At 32.6% G+C, this 18,440-nt stretch overlaps 1 protein-coding gene across 2 annotated transcripts in view; it reads left to right on the top strand.

Annotated features, from left to right (window-relative positions):
* The window catches only part of LOC145266340 (small ribosomal subunit protein eS24-like), a 37,207-nt gene that overhangs the window by 16,181 nt on the left and 2,586 nt on the right, over positions 1–18,440 (top strand). For both annotated transcript variants that reach the window (XM_080121930.1, XM_080121931.1), the window contains exons 3-5: positions 3,664–3,873; positions 7,672–7,782; positions 13,392–13,421. In XM_080121930.1, coding sequence (XP_079978056.1) covers positions 3,664–3,873; positions 7,672–7,782; positions 13,392–13,397 — 327 coding nt within the window. In that variant the 3' untranslated portion in view covers positions 13,398–13,421. The remainder of the gene's footprint in view (positions 1–3,663; positions 3,874–7,671; positions 7,783–13,391; positions 13,422–18,440) is intronic.

Here is an 18,440-nt window from a genome sequence, read left to right as displayed (position 1 = left end):
GTAATTGTGTAAATAGCATTTCATTTCCTAAATAATTAGGGTTAGGGATCTTAAATTAAATGTGCTATCTCGCCCCACTGCGTATCTCCAATTGTGATACTTAAGTGGTTTTTATATTTATTTGATAGCAATACTAAATACTTCATCAAATCGAGCTGGTTTGGACTCTTTATTCCTTGCCAGTTCCGAGAATGTTGTGACAGATTGTTTTAATGTTCGTATCCCAGAAATTTTGTTCTTGCTTGCGTAGGTAGTCAGGAGAAATCTACAGATTTCTTGATGTGGAATTTCTTTCAGTGTTCCTCTTATTATATTAAATGTCTTTTAATCGTTTTCTTTTGAGATGATGAGTAGAGACTATTGAAAGCTATAGATAATTAATGACCTTCCTGGAAATTCTATGGTGTTTTTTACATCAACTCTTCAGAATTTACTGTTAATAAAAGTATTCCTTTTTAACTATAAGAAAGACTTGTATAAAAATTATTTTTCTCGGTTAATAAAACTGTTTATATCATTTCTATATATCAAATTGTATTAATTTCTTTTTAGAGCAAATATTCTCAAATCACTAAAATGGATGTCACTTTTTTAAATGTATCTATTTAAAATATTTTAGTTTACAGGACGTGATGATAGTGAGAGGGCGATTCCAATATTTTTTCTGATTCGATACAATTACCAATTCCAATTCTTTATAAATCTCTAAATATTAAACTCTGGGGTTATTTTTACTTGATTACCATAAAAATACACGTTATATGTATAATTTGGGTTATCAAATTGGTCAAAAGAAAAATTATTCCCAACTCCTTAGGTAATTATGTTCTTTCGTATAATTCATTTTAAATCCAGTACTACAAAAACAAATAACATCCGTTATATGTACAGATATTTTATCATTACTACCAGCAGTAAAAGATTGTTTTAAACAAAATCAAAAAAAGACAATTGAAAGAATCGTTTTTGCCACCAGAAGGTGTATGTACTTGATAAGTGAAACGGGATTTGCTGGTGGTTTCAGATGTGAATAATGTCAGCTCGTAAATGTCTGGGGAAAGTGATAAAGGGATGGCTTTTTTTTTTTTTTTTTTTTTTTTTTTCTTCGTATTATTTGCTGAACTTTTCGGTCTGTTAACCTCCGACCTTATTCAGGTGTCTCTTGTCTTGTCGTGTCTCTTGTCGAACTTGGACAGAATTTTGAGCAGACCCCTTTATTTACTTCATAACGGAGAATAAGCAGTATGTAGTAACAGCAGTGCATATCACGAGGAGATGGACAGTTTAAGAGAAATCCTCCATCGAAACAACTATCCAGAGAGCATGACATCAGCTCCAAGAAATCTGGACCAGACACAAAAGGACACCACTCAGAAACTCTCCACAGTTTGTATACCATATATAAAGCGCTTGTCTTTTCGATCCATGTAACCTCCGACCTTCTTTAGTTGTATCTTGCCAAACTCTAATGTTTCTGTCAGATTAACTAATACTAATCACCAATCTTTATTTAAAAAATTTAGAAATGTAATTTTTGTTTCATTAATAAGTATCACCTGCAATAATGTATAATCCAAACCCGTTAAGAATACTTTTAATTTTGTACTTTATTTATTCCAAATAAGTCATATTGCCGCTTGGGTTATTTTGGCCGTTGTCTACAGGGACACTGTAGGGAGTTGAGCAGGAGATATCTCTTTACATTACATTTAAACTTCTCGGTGTTGCAGAAGCAGGAAGTGGGATTTTGCTACTTGTCTGTTAGGCTGGAGTATTTACAATGACGGGGCACAGTTGCTATGAATTTGTCACATTCTATGATAATACTTGTAAAATAGGTACAAGAGTACAACACTGTGACAGTGGGGGTTGGTTTATTTGGTGGGGCAAGACCTGTTGGATTTATAACTCATTTTGTGGCCTGGCAATAATATTCCATGTATGGGGAAATGGTGGCTTTGTAGAGATACAGGATACTCTTAGGTGTAAGTAATTTTCTAACTTGGTATCTTGATGACTTTGCTTTATTTTGCTATCTCGCCCCACTGCGTATCTCCCATTGTGATACGTTGGTGGTTTTATGTTTTGATAGCAATATTAAATACTTCATCAAATCGAGCTGGTTTGGGCATTTCGTTCCTTACCGGTTCCGAGAATGTTGTGACATTTTTTTTTTTTTTTTTTTTTTTAGTGAACTGTTTAGAAAAAACATAGCTCACATGTCTTGGTTTCTGCATGAATTAGAATGTTTGTATTTTGCGACCAGGCAACGACAGGCTGCCTGCTTGTAAATGAGAGATGAGAAAACTGGTGTGTGTCTTCAATTAGGTTGACAAGAAGTTTCTTGCAGAATTTTAAATTTTGATTTGATGTATTTTCAAACAAGTTTTCACTATAATACCTTTATTTTATATATCATTTTAAAGAGCATTTTTTGTTCTATTTAATGATTTTGAAACAGTTCTTTTCAGTGCGTTGAATACAAGATGGGGAAGAAAAAAACAAATGCACCTCTCACATACTGACTACCACTTTTTCAAGCGTTTCAGAAACTTCTGTGTGAGAAATGCTTTAAAAACGACTTCGTCGCCAGCAGAATGCAAGATTTTTACGTTACTAGCATAAATACTTGTTTTGCGTTGATAAAAGTGTGATTCTGACGGTGCTTATTTCGATCAATAAGTTTTTGTTTGAGCAGATATGTTCATCTAAATTTGAAAGTTACAAACTACAAAAACTTTCTTGTCAATCTGATAGATTACTCGTATCGCTTATGTGTTTATCTACATTTTCTTTTTTTTCTTTGCAAGAAGCCATCTGTTGACATTAGTGCATTTTGGGTGAAAACATTACGTATTGTAGCAAAATTAGTATAAATTACGAAAATTATCCCACAGATGATGTGCCGAAAGCTGTTTGTCATATTGAATTGGTCACACAACTTTTCCAGCTTAAAAAATGATCTGTTCAAGAAATTCAATTTTAACTTGCAAGTGTTTTTTCTACTGGACTTTTTTTTTTTAAGTATGTTTTCACCTGAAATGCGTTTGTTTAAAAGATAACCAATGTTAACAACCACCAAAAAAAAAAAAAAAAAATTATGGAACACTATAAAAATTACTTCCCAACATTATTTGTGCCCCCCCCCCCCCCCCCCCCCAAAAAAAATTTGTGTTTCCGTACTGGTGCATTGTAAGAAGTGGATGTCGTTACTTTTGCATATTATGAAGTGGATTTCTCGTAAATGTCTGTGATTGGACTAATGTTGGGTACTTCTGCATCTGTTACCATGAAATAACGTTATCTAGAAAACCATTCTTAACATGGGGAGGGTGTTTTGTAACTATTTTGTACTTCCACTTAACAATTAAATAAAATCAAAAAAACTTAAATTTTTTATTTTTTAATTATAGAATTTGAACTGATTTCCGAGCGTTTTTAACAGTATTCTATATTCTGCTGATGTCAGGTGCAAGTCAAGCCTGAGTGGACATAAGAAAGTCAGTTTGTAATATGTACAGTTACTGACTTGCGGTTCGTACAGTGCACTAGTACCGAAACTTTTTTGGGTGGACTTGAATTCTTCATAGAGGTAGTTCCACCGTTATATGCATGCAGTTTTTTGATTCCTATTGACTCTCCAAAATTTTTCTTTGTTTTCAGGTGGTGGATGTTCTTCATCCTGGTCGTGCCACTGTACCCAAGACAGAAATCCGTGAGAAATTAGCTCGAATGTACAAAACTACTCCAGACGTTATCTTCGTGTTTGGTTTCAGGACGCAATTCGGAGGTGGAAAGAGCTCTGGATTCGGCATGGTTTACGACACTTTAGACTACGCCAAAAAATTTGAACCAAAACATCGGTTGGCAAGAGTAAGTAATAATTAAATCCTTTTTTGTACGGCTGTTTGAAACTGTTGACTAATAGATATGAGAGAACCATCAACTGTTGATCGTTGTCTGATAAAGTTTTTAGAATGTTATTCATGGAATCTATATTTCTCTTACTTGGTTTCTCTTTCACTGTCTGTTCCACTTTTTCTCGGAAACTACTGAAACGTTATAAAATGTAGCAAACTAAGTATTATGGTATCTGTTTGAATTAATATGGATTAATATTTAATGGAAAAATAAGCACAAATGTAACAACATTCAACCATCAATTTGGCATAAAGCACTCCTAGGTCAACAAGTTATGTCTTTTTGCCTGTTTTTAATGGGCTGAAACGTCTAGTGGTTAATATTTTCTAATCTTTTCTATCATCCAATTCTGATACGAATAAAGTTGTCTGTGCCAGACTTGTCTAGTCCATCAAGTTTTATTTATTGAATGTCCGACACTGTTTTATCACTTTTCAGTGATATGCTCCAAATGTGCACTGATAGTCTTTGTATTAGTAGCGCTCATTTTCTCTTGTCTGGACATGGGAACTCGATGACCAAGAGTGTGATATGGCATTTAATAACCTTGGAGATAGTTGCCGCTAAGTAGTTAACAAGACGAAACCTGGTGTGCAAAGTTTTAACCCATTATTCCACAAAAGCGCTTTCATCAAACAAACATGCTGAAGAGGTAATATGGCTCTACATTGTGACTCGAACCGTCACATTTGCGAGTGATTTTTCAAAGTGGCGACTAAAAATAAAACGTTTATCTTTGGCGATTGTATTTCTTTCACTGACAATCTTCCAAAGCTCGCTACTGAGTGAAAAATATCTTTCCAACATTTTGTTTTGTTCGTTTTCTTTAAACAAAAGTTTAATAGAACAATATATTTTTAAGGAAGGCTGTTTAAAAAAAAATATCTGAAGAAATTAAAATGTTTATACTTAAAGTATCAAGAGAAAATTTGTATATTTAGAATTGCACTTATTAAAAAAATAACACAGAAAAACCTTTGTACATCTTCATCACAGAATGAAGATGTCATGTTCTAAAAATCATGTGAGTTTGGCTAGTAAACGAAAATATTTAGTTGTCAAAGGCCAGTTGAAGCTAAATTTATCCATAGAGGCTTGGGTAAATAAAATAACTAGGATGTGTTTTGGCTTTTTAATGGAATTCTGTTTTCTCTCTCTACACTTTTTTTTTTTTTTTTTTTTTTTTTTTTTGTGATTAAGAAACGTTTAAAATTTTCTGCAAAATGGGGTGGGGGTAGTTCTTGTTGGTTTCGAAGTGAGACTCGAATAGCCAATTGTAATAAATTTAAAAAAAAAAAAAAAATGAATACTTCCCAATGACTACCAAGATATTTGGGACAATAGATGTTGTGCAGTAACAGTTATTTAAACCGGATGAGATAATTCCCAATACTTAAAATGGCTGCAGAGACACTTTGTTGATCATCTCCTCAGTAAAAATCATGATCCTGAATAGATTGCACTCACTAAATCATATCATCTTGGATTTCTGTTGGATTATCTGAAATCTCATGTTCATTAAAACAATCTCCAGACTATTTCCGAACAAAACATGGATATCAGGATGGTGCTAAGAAGATTGTCACCGAATTTTGCATGTTGTGTCAAAGTTAGATTAGCCTTAAACAACTGATGCTACTAGCTCACCCAATCTTATATTGGCCAACCACCTGGCGGCCTTGTTAGCTTGTATCAAACCTTGGTTTCCCCTTCTCCCTCTTTGAAAAATTCAATCATGTTCTATAAAGTCAAAAACGATTTTCCATTGGAAAACAACCAAGCCAAACACTATGAATTTATATTTAAAGATACTTATATAAAAAAAAAAAATTTAAATAGAAGCATAAAAACTTATCAAAATTACTGGATTTGGCATTAAATAACACTGAAAATGTTGATATGCTACGAAACAACCCTAACAAATTATCATGAGAGCGTAATAGAATAGACTGTTGGACATTCCTGGCTGAAACTTAGTGGACAAGTCAGGCATATACTGAAGTTAATTTGTTCTAGTTACCCTGTATTAGTTTTATGTAGCATAGATGATGTATCTTTCGGCAGTTTTTATAATTGTGACAAAAATAAAATCTTATTAATTATAGGGCTTTTTTTTTTTTTTTTTTTTTTTTTTTTTCTGATATTCTTGATTTGTGCATATGATGAAAATTTGGGACGTGATCCTGAACTTTTGTGTTGATTAACCTTTCTGATGCATTTCATTTGTTCCTTTTAATTTAAAAATGAACATTTCCCAGTGTTTTTTGTTTTGAATCCGTTCTTAGCCAGAATTTCCCCTACATTGAAAAAAATTAAAAATCTTTATGGTGTATGTATCTGACGAAATGGAAATATATTCCAAAAATCATGTAAATTAAGTAGCTTTATTTATTGAGAAATGTCTTGCCCATCATTTTGAAAAGGGGAGCTAACTCAAACTTGCAAGATTTGTTGTAATGCTCTACACTTACCCATGAATTACTTAAAAATGATTTTATATAAACTGATCAATTTACACAATTTTGGAGTATGATTTTTGTTTTGTCACATGTATCTGCATTTATACAGATTTTTTTTTTTTTTAATATGAAAATTCTGGACAAGAATCGAGTCGGCAATGGTTATGGTGTCAGTAACTTTAAACTGATACTCGTGAAATTTTAAAGGGCTTAGTTCTGACTGACTCAATATTCTTCAACTAATAATCGTGAATTTTAACAAAATTAAAGACAATTTTACTATAATTCACCCTAAACTGCACACACTAAATTGCCACTGAAATAATACAGTTAATGTTATTTTTTCCTTCCTCTTTGCAAAACTCAATCATGTTCTACAGGGTCAAAAACAATTTTCCTATACAAAAAAACACAATGCATTAATATTTAAAGACAGAGCATGATTCTTTCCAAAATAGATTCAGCTAAAAAGGGTTGATGTGCCCTAGAACTACCAGATTAGTTGATGTAAATATGTACAAGACTGGATGAACTCTTTGCACTTGTGCCCCCCTCTCGACATACATATCCCCACGACAAACCTTCTTAGCAACAAAATCTCACCCCTTCACTGCTATGGTTGGGGTCCCTAAATGCCTGAAAGCTTTCTACTCAAATAGCTAGACTTTGAAATTCCTTTCCTGCAACCTGATTCCCTTACTGTCATGATATGCAGACGTTTAAATGTAATGTAAACCAACATCTTGTTTATCTTTCCTAGGCGTAACTGCTTATTCAAGTGGCAATATACCTTGTAAAGAATGAACATGACTTTTTTTTTTTTTTTTTTTAATTTAAAAAAAAAAAAAAAAGCAGGGGGGGGGTAGCCTGACTGAATAAAATTTATGGACACAATCAGTCAGAAGCTTGAGTAATGGAGAGTATAATTTTCATAACATCCCTTGGAACGTCTATTGTACTTTATTATTATTATTATTACCCAGGAGTCGCCACTTAAAACCCAAAGGCCACCTGAGCATATGTTGAACAACAGCATTCCGAAATTGATTTCTAAACTAGCCTATCTTTGCCCAAGTATTTATCTTTCGTTCTCTCAGATACCGTCCTTATCACTTCCTCTCCTGTTTTACTTGCGAGCTCAACTGCACACATCTCGCTATATTCTCCAAATTTAATCTGAGGTCATCCTGTCTAAGCACGTATTTTAAAATTCACATTACATGTGAATTATCAAATCTTGTCTGCTGTTTTATTTAGTTATTTTATTTATTTTTTTTTCTCTCTTTTCCAGCATGGCTTGTACGAAAAAGGTAAAATTAGTCGTAAACAGCGTAAAGAACGAAAGAATAGGCAGAAGAAAGTTCGGGGTGTGGCTAAGACCAAAATTGGTGCCGCCAAAAAGGTAAGTTGGTTTTTTTGCTTGTCTGAATTTTTTTTTATTCCATAATAGTGAAAAAAAAAAAAATCATTTTTGATGACATTGCCTGTTCCTCCAATTGGTGCTTATTACAGTCATCGCCTGAAATTGACCAAATGGCTGCAAGACATGCTTGATGGATTTTAACTTTTCCAGCCACAAATTATGGCCCAACATAAATTTGAAATCCACATTATCCATGAAATCTTTAGTTGCCCACTAATTTTATGTGTCAAGTTGTTGCAGGTCAAATGCTTTTCTAGTGTCTTGTGATTAGGAATATTGTTCCCAATCATATTCTTGGAAGGGTCAGGTTACCAAATTGGATTGTTCCTAAGCAAAATCCAATCATTTTCATCCTGTTCTCTGACGATTACTGCCCGGTGCTGCGACTGAACAGACCAAACCTGCGACGATATACATTCGTATTAGACTCACTACATAATCACACCAGTATTTGTTCAGATATTTACTGGCAATCTCCTTTCACTGTGTTGTGCAATCCTGAACATACTGCCTCAGAATTGTGTCAATGCACGTATCACTCACATTTTCGGATTTGTGTTGGCTATCTTGATGTTTTATGCATTCCCTAGTAGCCTCTGTCTATTGCTAACGGTTTTCTAACCATGGCTTAATAAAGGAAATAAATTTTCCCCAACATTGAAAGTAGCTGTGTAACTCTACCTTTGTACATAGGTAATTATAGACACTAAAAACGTGTTATTTCAAAAGAATTCTTGGGCTTATACAGGTGGAGGCATAGGTGAAAATCGTAATTACAAATGAATTAACAGAAAAGCTGTCCAACATGGTTGCATGTGGGCAAAAAGTGGGTATCTACACTAAAAATTTTGAAAATTATCGAGTAGAATTTTAAATAAAAATCAGTTTTATCGTATTTTTTGCCTATTCACTATTTATAAGGGTGAAAATCGTAATTACAAACGAATTAACAGAAAAGCTGTCCAACATGGTTGCATGTGGGCAAAAAGTGGGTATCTACACTAAAAATTTTGAAAATTATCGAGTAGAATTTTAAATAAAAATCAGTTTTATCGTATTTTTTGCCTATTCACTATTTATAAGGGTGAAAATCGTAATTACAAATGAATTAACAGAAAAGCTGTCCAACATGGTTGCATGTGGGCAAAAAGTGGGTATCTACACTAAAAATTTTGAAAATTATCGAGTAGAATTTTAAATAAAAATCAGTTTTATCGTATTTTTTGCCTATTCACTATTTATAAGGGTGAAAATCGTAATTACAAATGAATTAACAGAAAAGCTGTCCAACATGGTTGCATGTGGGCAAAAAGTGGGTATCTACACTAAAAATTTGGAAAATTATCGAGTAGAATTTTAAATAAAAATCAGTTTTATCGTATTTTTTGCCTATTCACTATTTATAAGGGTGAAAATCGTAATTACAAATGAATTAACAGAAAAGCTGTCCAACATGGTTGCATGTGGGCAAAAAGTGGGTATCTACACTAAAAATTTTGAAAATTATCGAGTAGAATTTTAAATAAAAATCAGTTTTATCGTATTTTTTGCCTATTCACTATTTATAAGGGTGAAAATCGTAATTACAAATGAATTAACAGAAAAGCTGTCCAACATGGTTGCATGTGGGCAAAAAGTGGGTATCTACACTAAAAATTTTGAAAATTATCGAGTAGAATTTTAAATAAAAATCAGTTTTATCGTATTTTTTGCCTATTCACTATTTATAAGGGTGAAAATCGTAATTACAAACGAATTAACAGAAAAGCTGTCCAACATGGTTGCATGTGGGCAAAAAGTGGGTATCTACACTAAAAATTTTGAAAATTATCGAGTAGAATTTTAAATAAAAATCAGTTTTATCGTATTTTTTGCCTATTCACTATTTATAAGGGTGAAAATCGTAATTACAAATGAATTAACAGAAAAGCTGTCCAACATGGTTGCATGTGGGCAAAAAGTGGGTATCTACACTAAAAATTTTGAAAATTATCGAGTAGAATTTTAAATAAAAATCAGTTTTATCGTATTTTTTGCCTATTCACTATTTATAAGGGTGAAAATCGTAATTACAAATGAATTAACAGAAAAGCTGTCCAACATGGTTGCATGTGGGCAAAAAGTGGGTATCTACACTAAAAATTTGGAAAATTATCGAGTAGAATTTTAAATAAAAATCAGTTTTATCGTATTTTTTGCCTATTCACTATTTATAAGGGTGAAAATCGTAATTACAAATGAATTAACAGAAAAGCTGTCCAACATGGTTGCATGTGGGCAAAAAGTGGGTATCTACACTAAAAATTTTGAAAATTATCGAGTAGAATTTTAAATAAAAATCAGTTTTATCGTATTTTTTGCCTATTCACTATTTATAAGGGTGAAAATCGTAATTACAAACGAATTAACAGAAAAGCTGTCCAACATGGTTGCATGTGGGCAAAAAGTGGGTATCTACACTAAAAATTTTGAAAATTATCGAGTAGAATTTTAAATAAAAATCAGTTTTATCGTATTTTTTGCCTATTCACTATTTATAAGGGTGAAAATCGTAATTACAAATGAATTAACAGAAAAGCTGTCCAACATGGTTGCATGTGGGCAAAAAGTGGGTATCTACACTAAAAATTTTGAAAATTATCGAGTAGAATTTTAAATAAAAATCAGTTTTATCGTATTTTTTGCCTATTCACTATTTATAAGGGTGAAAATCGTAATTACAAATGAATTAACAGAAAAGCTGTCCAACATGGTTGCATGTGGGCAAAAAGTGGGTATCTACACTAAAAATTTTGAAAATTATCGAGTAGAATTTTAAATAAAAATCAGTTTTATCGTATTTTTTGCCTATTCACTATTTATAAGGGTGAAAATCGTAATTACAAATGAATTAACAGAAAAGCTGTCCAACATGGTTGCATGTGGGCAAAAAGTGGGTATCTACACTAAAAATTTTGAAAATTATCGAGTAGAATTTTAAATAAAAATCAGTTTTATCGTATTTTTTGCCTATTCACTATTTATAAGGTTGAAAATCCCCTAGAGCGGGGGAAGATAAGTCGGTTTGTCCTTTAACCAAGCTATAATTAGGGTTATGACATGACAAGAGAATATTGTTTTGACTCAAGTATATATCCGACTCGGTTAATCAATCGAGAACCATATCACTATCTAAAAACATAAGATAATAACTGATATATACTCGAGCCAAAATAAAAAGAATATTCTCTTGTTATAGCCCTAGTTATAAAAGCGAAAATGTGTGTACATTTTTGCCTAGTAAAGGCTTGGGAAGGAGGAGGGGGGGGTCTCTCACAAATTCTTACTTTTTGATACTTCCTAGATTATATCTCTGATTTATGAAACGAGTTAGTCTCTTTGAGGGACTTCTATGTTACAAAACTACAAAATTCGCGATTTCGTTTCTCTATGCCGTCATGTTTGACCTAGAAAAGCAGGCGTTGACATTCGTTTTTTACCCATCTAGTTTCACCCATTCTCACTTCTGTCCTCTTGGCGTTGTGGTAGGTTATCAGGTTTTCTTTTCCGACTTCACCCCCGCTAATACCAAGTAAAATACAAAAACAGATTTTTATCTTTAATTAAAATTCTACTTGATTTTTGGTAAGAATACTTATTTTTGCATGATACATAAATATGCAATTTTCATGTTTCCCCCACACTGTTTGTATAAACACTGGATTTTTTAATTTAAATATTATGAACAATGTTGGTACTGGATTGGGGGGGGGTATTAAAAATGTCTTGGAGATGGTATAATTGTGCCTTCTCTTTTCAATCTATCTTATAAATGTACAAAATTCTCTTATTACAGAATATAAGGCTATACCAGATAAGTAATTTAAAAAAAAAAAAAAAATTTTTTTAAATTGAGTTTTGTAACGTTTGTTTTCGGGCTTTCCTATTCTGCATTCTTGATAGATGTGTATTGCTGGGTGAGAAAAATTTGAAGCATTCAGATTGCCACATGTTTGTTGCGATAATTGTTAATTATAATCTTTTAAATCTGTAAAAAAAACTTTAATCCACACTTGTTTAAATATGGCTATGAAATGATTGCCGGAAATGGATTAAATGATAATTTGATTCTACATGCATTGGAGGCCCTGAAACTGTACTCGCTGCGCGTTTGTGGAGAGATCTTGTTCTTGCCTCATTATGTACAGCAAGTACAATGTGTCTCGTGACCTCTTTACCTACTCTCCATAAGTAGGATTTGATGGAAATTCAGAAACTGTGCCTGAAATGACTTCTACTTAATTATTGGAATGCATCTTTTCTGGTTTGAGGTTGTTGCACTGTGGTTGGCCTATAGACAGCCAAACAGTTCAAGGCAACGTTTGATGCATCATGGCAACTGATGTTTGGATAATTAACCCTCACTTGGATGGTGGAGAATCTTTGTGGACTCTTTTCTCCTTAACCAGAATTTATTTATATGAGCCTGGCTAGTACCAGATAGGTGACATTTGGGATGGCTAGGCGCTCTATGTACCGCTAGGAGAAAGAAAAACACTCATGTAAAAAAGCCTGCAGTCTACTGTATGCTGTCCGTCCTGTGACAGCCATTGCACCAACAAAGATTAGCAAATACCAAAAAGTGTTGTTCTACACAAAGCCTTCACCGCATGGATGTTTCTTGCCTTCACCCCAGCACAGTTCTTTGTGGAATGTAGAGCTCTAGATAAAGATAGAAAACAATACCTCAAACACAACAGCATGAAGAAACTTTTCGAAAACAACTGTCTAGAGGAAATATTATCCTTTTTAAGAGTAACAAGGATCTTTACAAAAATATAAATCATTCTCTGAATCAACCCAACTAAACCTTATGAATGAATATGAGGATATATAAAACTTTAAAAAAAAAAAAAAAAAAAAAAGATCGTTAGATATTAAAACAAACAAAACTATTGAACTATACAGAATTGATTGATACTTGACGTCATAAAGTTCTTTGAATACATAATTTATTTTTTTTTTTTAATCCTGAGTTTGGCATTGAATAACCTGAAAAGGGTTGATATGCCGTTAAGCCAAAACCAAACCAAACCAGCACAGTTCTTGTCTCTACAGGAATCGGTAAAAGACATACCATAATCACTTTTCTGTTATTGAATAAAGAATACCTTTTTTCTTTCTTGGCCTTCAGGCCAAGATTAGGGTGTAGTATCTGTTCTGATGCTGCACTTCATTTTTTTGGTTTCAGTTAGTGGAGGGGAGGGGTCTTTCATAACATGCATTTTTTATTTTTGTTACTGACCAGAGTGTACCTTTTTAGGGATCTGGTTTCCCCTCACATTAAAAACTCACCTCGTGTCTAACTCTGCTTTCATGGGGAGGCAAGTAAAAAGAATGGCGGTATTCTTTATCTATGATTGTGATTTGTGTAGCAGCCTACTAGAGGTGATGATGTCTGTCATATCCACGATTCAAGTAACGTTGGACAAAATCTGCAGATGAAATATAGATGTACACTGTTTCTAACTGTCTTCTTTTTTTTTTTTTTTTTTTTAAATATACTTGCTTTGTTCCATGATGCTTATAATTCATTCTTTTGTTTTTAGAAATAAATCGTTCATCATGATTGACATCTGGTAAGAAGAGTTCATTGCATGATGTGTTTGTTTTCCACCTTTTTTTAACATCTCACAACGTTGCATTATTTCTATATTATGTCCGTCTTGGACGATGTATATAATACCTGCTCCCTCCCGTTTGATCTGATTGGCGACAACTTTGAATAAGAATTTCATATAGTTTTATGTTTAGATACTTAAAACAACTGGTAAACAAATTCTTGATGCAACACAAAAAGATAAATTTTGTATGTTTGAAATATTCTCCCATTTAAATTCATGTTAAGAATCCCTGTTTTTATTTTTAACTGACTTCAACTCTTCTCATTTGACATTTTCTTGATTTTTATTCTCATTCTTTCTGGCTTTTTCTGAGAAGGTGCAAGCAAAAAGGCTATTGAAACATTACTGTGTTTTTAAGTGGCAGTTTTAGTCATTTAGAACTGCTTTAAAGCTTTGCCACTCACTCGTTTCTTCAAACAATTAGTTTACAGATCACCTTCTCAGTCATATTATGAAAAAAAAATTGTTTCGATTTTTGTTCGGTAAAACAAGTTGTGAATTTTCTGGTGTTCAAAATCGTTAAAAAAAAAAAAAAAAAAAATGTAAGGAGGTGAGCGACAATTTTTATAACTGGTTTCCATAGCAACCATGTCACTTCAGCGACTTGTGTTGCTACTAATTCACTGTCACGAAAAGAGAAGTAGCAAGTGAAAGAGCATGAAAAGGAGATAACTGGAGCAATTTTATTGAAAGCAGACGAGTGCCGTACATTGTTATTATGTATGTGTTTATGGGGCCAAAAAATAAGACTGAAATTAAACAAAGAACAAGTGAATTTATTGGAAGTCTGGAAAACATGTATTACAATAGAAAAATGCAAGCATGAAAAGTAATAACATAGAAAAGTAAAGGACTAGTTGTTAAAACTGGAAAAGAAAAAAGACGATATTTTAGTAAAAAAAAAATCTAATAAATTTAGAACTTAAAATATTGAAACAGTAAGAATTTTTTTTTCTTTTTTTTTTTTTTTTTTCTTTACCCTCTTCCCCTCTAAAAAAACACTTTGTGGTGACAGGACTCTGCAATGTCTCTCTCTATCTATCTATCTATCTCTATCTATCTATCTCTCTCTCTCTATCTCTCTCTCTCTATCTCTCTCTCTCTCTATCTCTCTCTCTCTATCTCTCTCTCTCTATCTCTCTCTATCTCTCTCTCTCTATCTCTCTCTCTCTCTCTATCTCTCTCTATCTCTCTCTCTCTCTCTATCTCTCTATCTCTCTCTATCTCTCTCTATCTCTCTCTATCTCTCTCTATCTCTCTCTCTCTCTCTCTCTCTCTCTCTCTCTCTCTCTCTCTCTCTCTCTCTCTCTCTCAACACACACACACCAAAAAAAAAAAATTGCTAATCTAAAATGAGGGCAGCCGGGCAAAAAAGACAAGATGCCAGGCATCTTGGTTGGAAATTAAAAAGTTAACGTTTGAGATGAAATAAAAAGCATTTAAAACTTCAAATGATGCAGTTAGATTGAAAAGTAACTTTTATTGCCTATGGTAACATTTATTTTTTTTATTTTTTTTTTTTTTTTTTTTTTTACCACTTTTCGAATTGCTGTGGATTGTAAAAACAAATCTCAAATTTGGTCTGAAGAAGGCTTTGAAAAATGTACTTTAGCAAATGAGACCTTTCTGATGATTTTCTACTGTTCCGTACTCAGTATTTCAAAATATTGCATTGATTTAAATAATCGTAAACTGCTTTGATGGTAATACTGGAATGATACACAAAATATTTATGCATTTTGATACACATGAAGTGATCATAGAATTTTTTTTTTTTCTAGAAAAATTTGTTGCCAATCAGATTTTCCTCTCTTTTTTTTTTCCCCTCCTTTGATGTGCACTACTTGTTGTATATGGTGTCATGTAAATGTGTACTTTTTGATCTGATTAGTTTTAGAATTCTTCCAAATGCACCACTATAATGGTGAAACCCCCCCCCCCTTTTTCTTTTCTTTTTTTTTTTTTTTACCTGACTTACCTTTTTTCTTTCTGAATTTTTGAGATGAAGATTATCGATATTATTTGGATTCTTTGGACTACTGTTCTTTTTTTTTTTTTTTTTTTTTTTTTTTTTTCCTCTCTCTCTCTCTCTCTCTCCCTGGACAAAGAGGTTTAACTTAGTATTTCACTCCTGTTCATTTGTTCCCTCTTTTCTTAATAACCATGCCTTGGATTTTTTTACATTTTGCACAAGCATTAGTCATGGTGAAAGTAAATTTTTGCCAGAATCCTTTGTCCATTCGTTTGCACTAATTCTCAATAACCACACCTCGGATTCTGTTGAAATTTTGCACAAACATTTATCACTTGTGGAGCAGGACTTTGCATGCTTGACTTTTTTTCTTTTTTTTATATTATATTTCTCTTTAATTTATACGTAACTCCAGCTGAGAACAGTAGTCTGAAAAAAATCCAAATAATACAAATATCTTTTTTCTTTTACTAAAACTTTTTGTTCTGTTTTTAATCTCCTTTTCTTGGTGTCCATCTTGTGTTACTAACATAAAAGGGAAAGGGTATTCGCACTTTTTTTACTAATTTCCTCTTGAGATTAATTCTCATGCATGATTTTGTGTGAACTTATCTAAAAGGTTTGCTGCCTATTCTGATATGATGGGCAAGATGGTGATGGGAACCCTGCATTTAACTGTGGGAGAAAAGTTTGGAGAAAATGGATCAAAAATACAAATTAAATCTGTCTTGTGTAGTTTCAGGTTTTCTTATCAAAATTACAAGTGTTTTCGCTTCATTTCATTTTTCTTTTTCTATGTCTCTCTCTCATAAATTATCTATTATTGTTGTAATACTCATTTCTAAAGAGTATTTTGATAAAAAAAAAAAAATATAAAGAGTTAATAGCAAACGAAGCAAATGTTAAATATCAAGATTGTGTTCACGAGAAATTTTTTTTTTTTTTTTTTTTTTTAAGCATGCACCTTACGATGAATGCAAAGACAAAATAAAATTATCGAACATATCGAAAGGTGATTTGAATAAACCTTACAAACCTGGGATCTGCACCTGCATGGAAAACGAAAACCAATTGTTATAAAGCGAAAAAAATTATATTTGAAAGTTCATTTTCAGCAAATGGTAATGGGTTCGATCTAGTCGCATCGAAATCAGGTCTATTCAGTGAAACAACAATGGCTGAATATATCCCTCTTGGGATATCACTTTAGTGACAATGCCATTCTATCTAGATAAAGAGTAACTTATCTTGCCTTTGGTAATTTTTTTTTTTTTTTTTTTTTTTTTCACCCTCTTCTATATTACAATAAAGAAAAAATATTGAATTTCAAGTGAAACAAATGGTACTTAATTGTCAGGTCTCAAATAGTAACTTATCCAAAAAATATTAAAGGATAGGCTAGAAAAATAATTACTCATCAAAAAGAAATTTATGAACTGTATTACCCTTCCTAAAAAAAAAAGAAATTGACATGATAAATGTAATTTCTAAAGCTTCCACGACATGATAAATGTAATTTCTAAAGCTTACACGACATGATAAATGTAATTTCTAAAGCTTACACGACATGATAAATGTAATTTCTAAAGCTTACACGACATGATAAATGTAATTTCTAAAGCTTACACGACATGATAAATGTAATTTCTAAAGCTTACACGACATGATAAATGTAATTTCTAAAGCTTACACGACATGATAAATGTAATTTGTAATGTTGGACAAATTTTAATCCCCATCTAAACTTAATCGAAAACTGTTTTTCATTAACAATTATTTTCTATTTATTAATTTGCAGACTCTTATCCTCATCTTCATAGTTATTGCTTCACGTTTCGGCCAACTATTCCTCTGGCCTTCGTCGTGTGGTTAACCACGACAGGATAAGAATGCTGAATCTCTTAACTGTATCCTCAGTAATTACTGCCTTCCATAGTTGTCGTTGTCTCACCACGTTTTGATCAACTAATCCTCTGGCCGGTTTTGGGTAGGATATAAACCACTATCTTTAGACAATGCTCACCTGGAACCGTACAGATTCAACACCTCTATCCACTGCGCTACGTGCCCTGCTGCAGTTAATCTCCTGACGAAGGCCAGAGAAATAGTTGGTCGAAACGTTGTGAAACAACTATGAAGATGAGGATAAGTCTGCAAATAAATATACAAATTACTCCTAAAAAATCCAATAATTAAATAATTTATCATTTTGCATAATTTTTGGATATGCTACTATTTGTGATATGACAATTACGTACGTACCACTAGTTTTACTTGAAATTCAATATTTTTTTTCATTATTATACAGGGCGTTTTAAAAAAAAAAACTTGAGCACATTTTGACATTGAATATCTTGAACTATTAAGCATATAAAAACAATCTGGTATATTCAGAAAGTTTATTATCTCAAGTTTTTCACGGAATGTTCAAAGATGTTGAATGTGAGCAGCATTGGTCACACGACAACACCTCCAGCCGATGGTCCAATTCTTGCCCAACACATCCCAGCATTGCGTTGTCAATGGTTGCAACAGCTTCTGTTATTCGAGCCTTCAGCTCATCATCGACGTCTCTTGGAATGGGAAGCACATAGACTGGCTGTTTTTTCATTTTCTTTTCCCCCTCTCCCTCTTTCTCTCTCTCCAAAATGCACGTTGAACAAGTCCATGATTCAGTTTTTGCAAATTCAAGCACAGAAAACACCTTTTCTGGTTAAAAGGATGCAATTATTGGATCTGAGAAATGAAAAAAATCAATAGCCTTACAAAAAAAAACTTGATGCATTTAGCTTTCAAATGGCGCCACTTTCATCTTCCTACCCTACCATTCATAATTTAGCAGATATAAGAACTTCAAATGTGCTTGACTTTTAAAACCTCCTTTCGTATTGTCTTTTTTTTTTTTTTAAGTATCCTCCTTTGCTTTTTTTAGTAAGTATTCTGGAAAACTCGTAAAATGGTTTGTATTTTTGATCCATCCTTTTTTGTTTAATTTTTACCAA

This window comes from Euprymna scolopes, chromosome 41, assembly GCF_053919585.1.
Source record: "Euprymna scolopes isolate OS-2025 chromosome 41, ASM5391958v1, whole genome shotgun sequence".
NCBI classification, from domain to species: Eukaryota; Metazoa; Mollusca; class Cephalopoda; order Sepiida; family Sepiolidae; genus Euprymna; species Euprymna scolopes.
The sequence above is the reverse complement of the archived record's forward strand: the minus strand, read 5'-3'. Positions and strand labels throughout refer to the sequence as shown.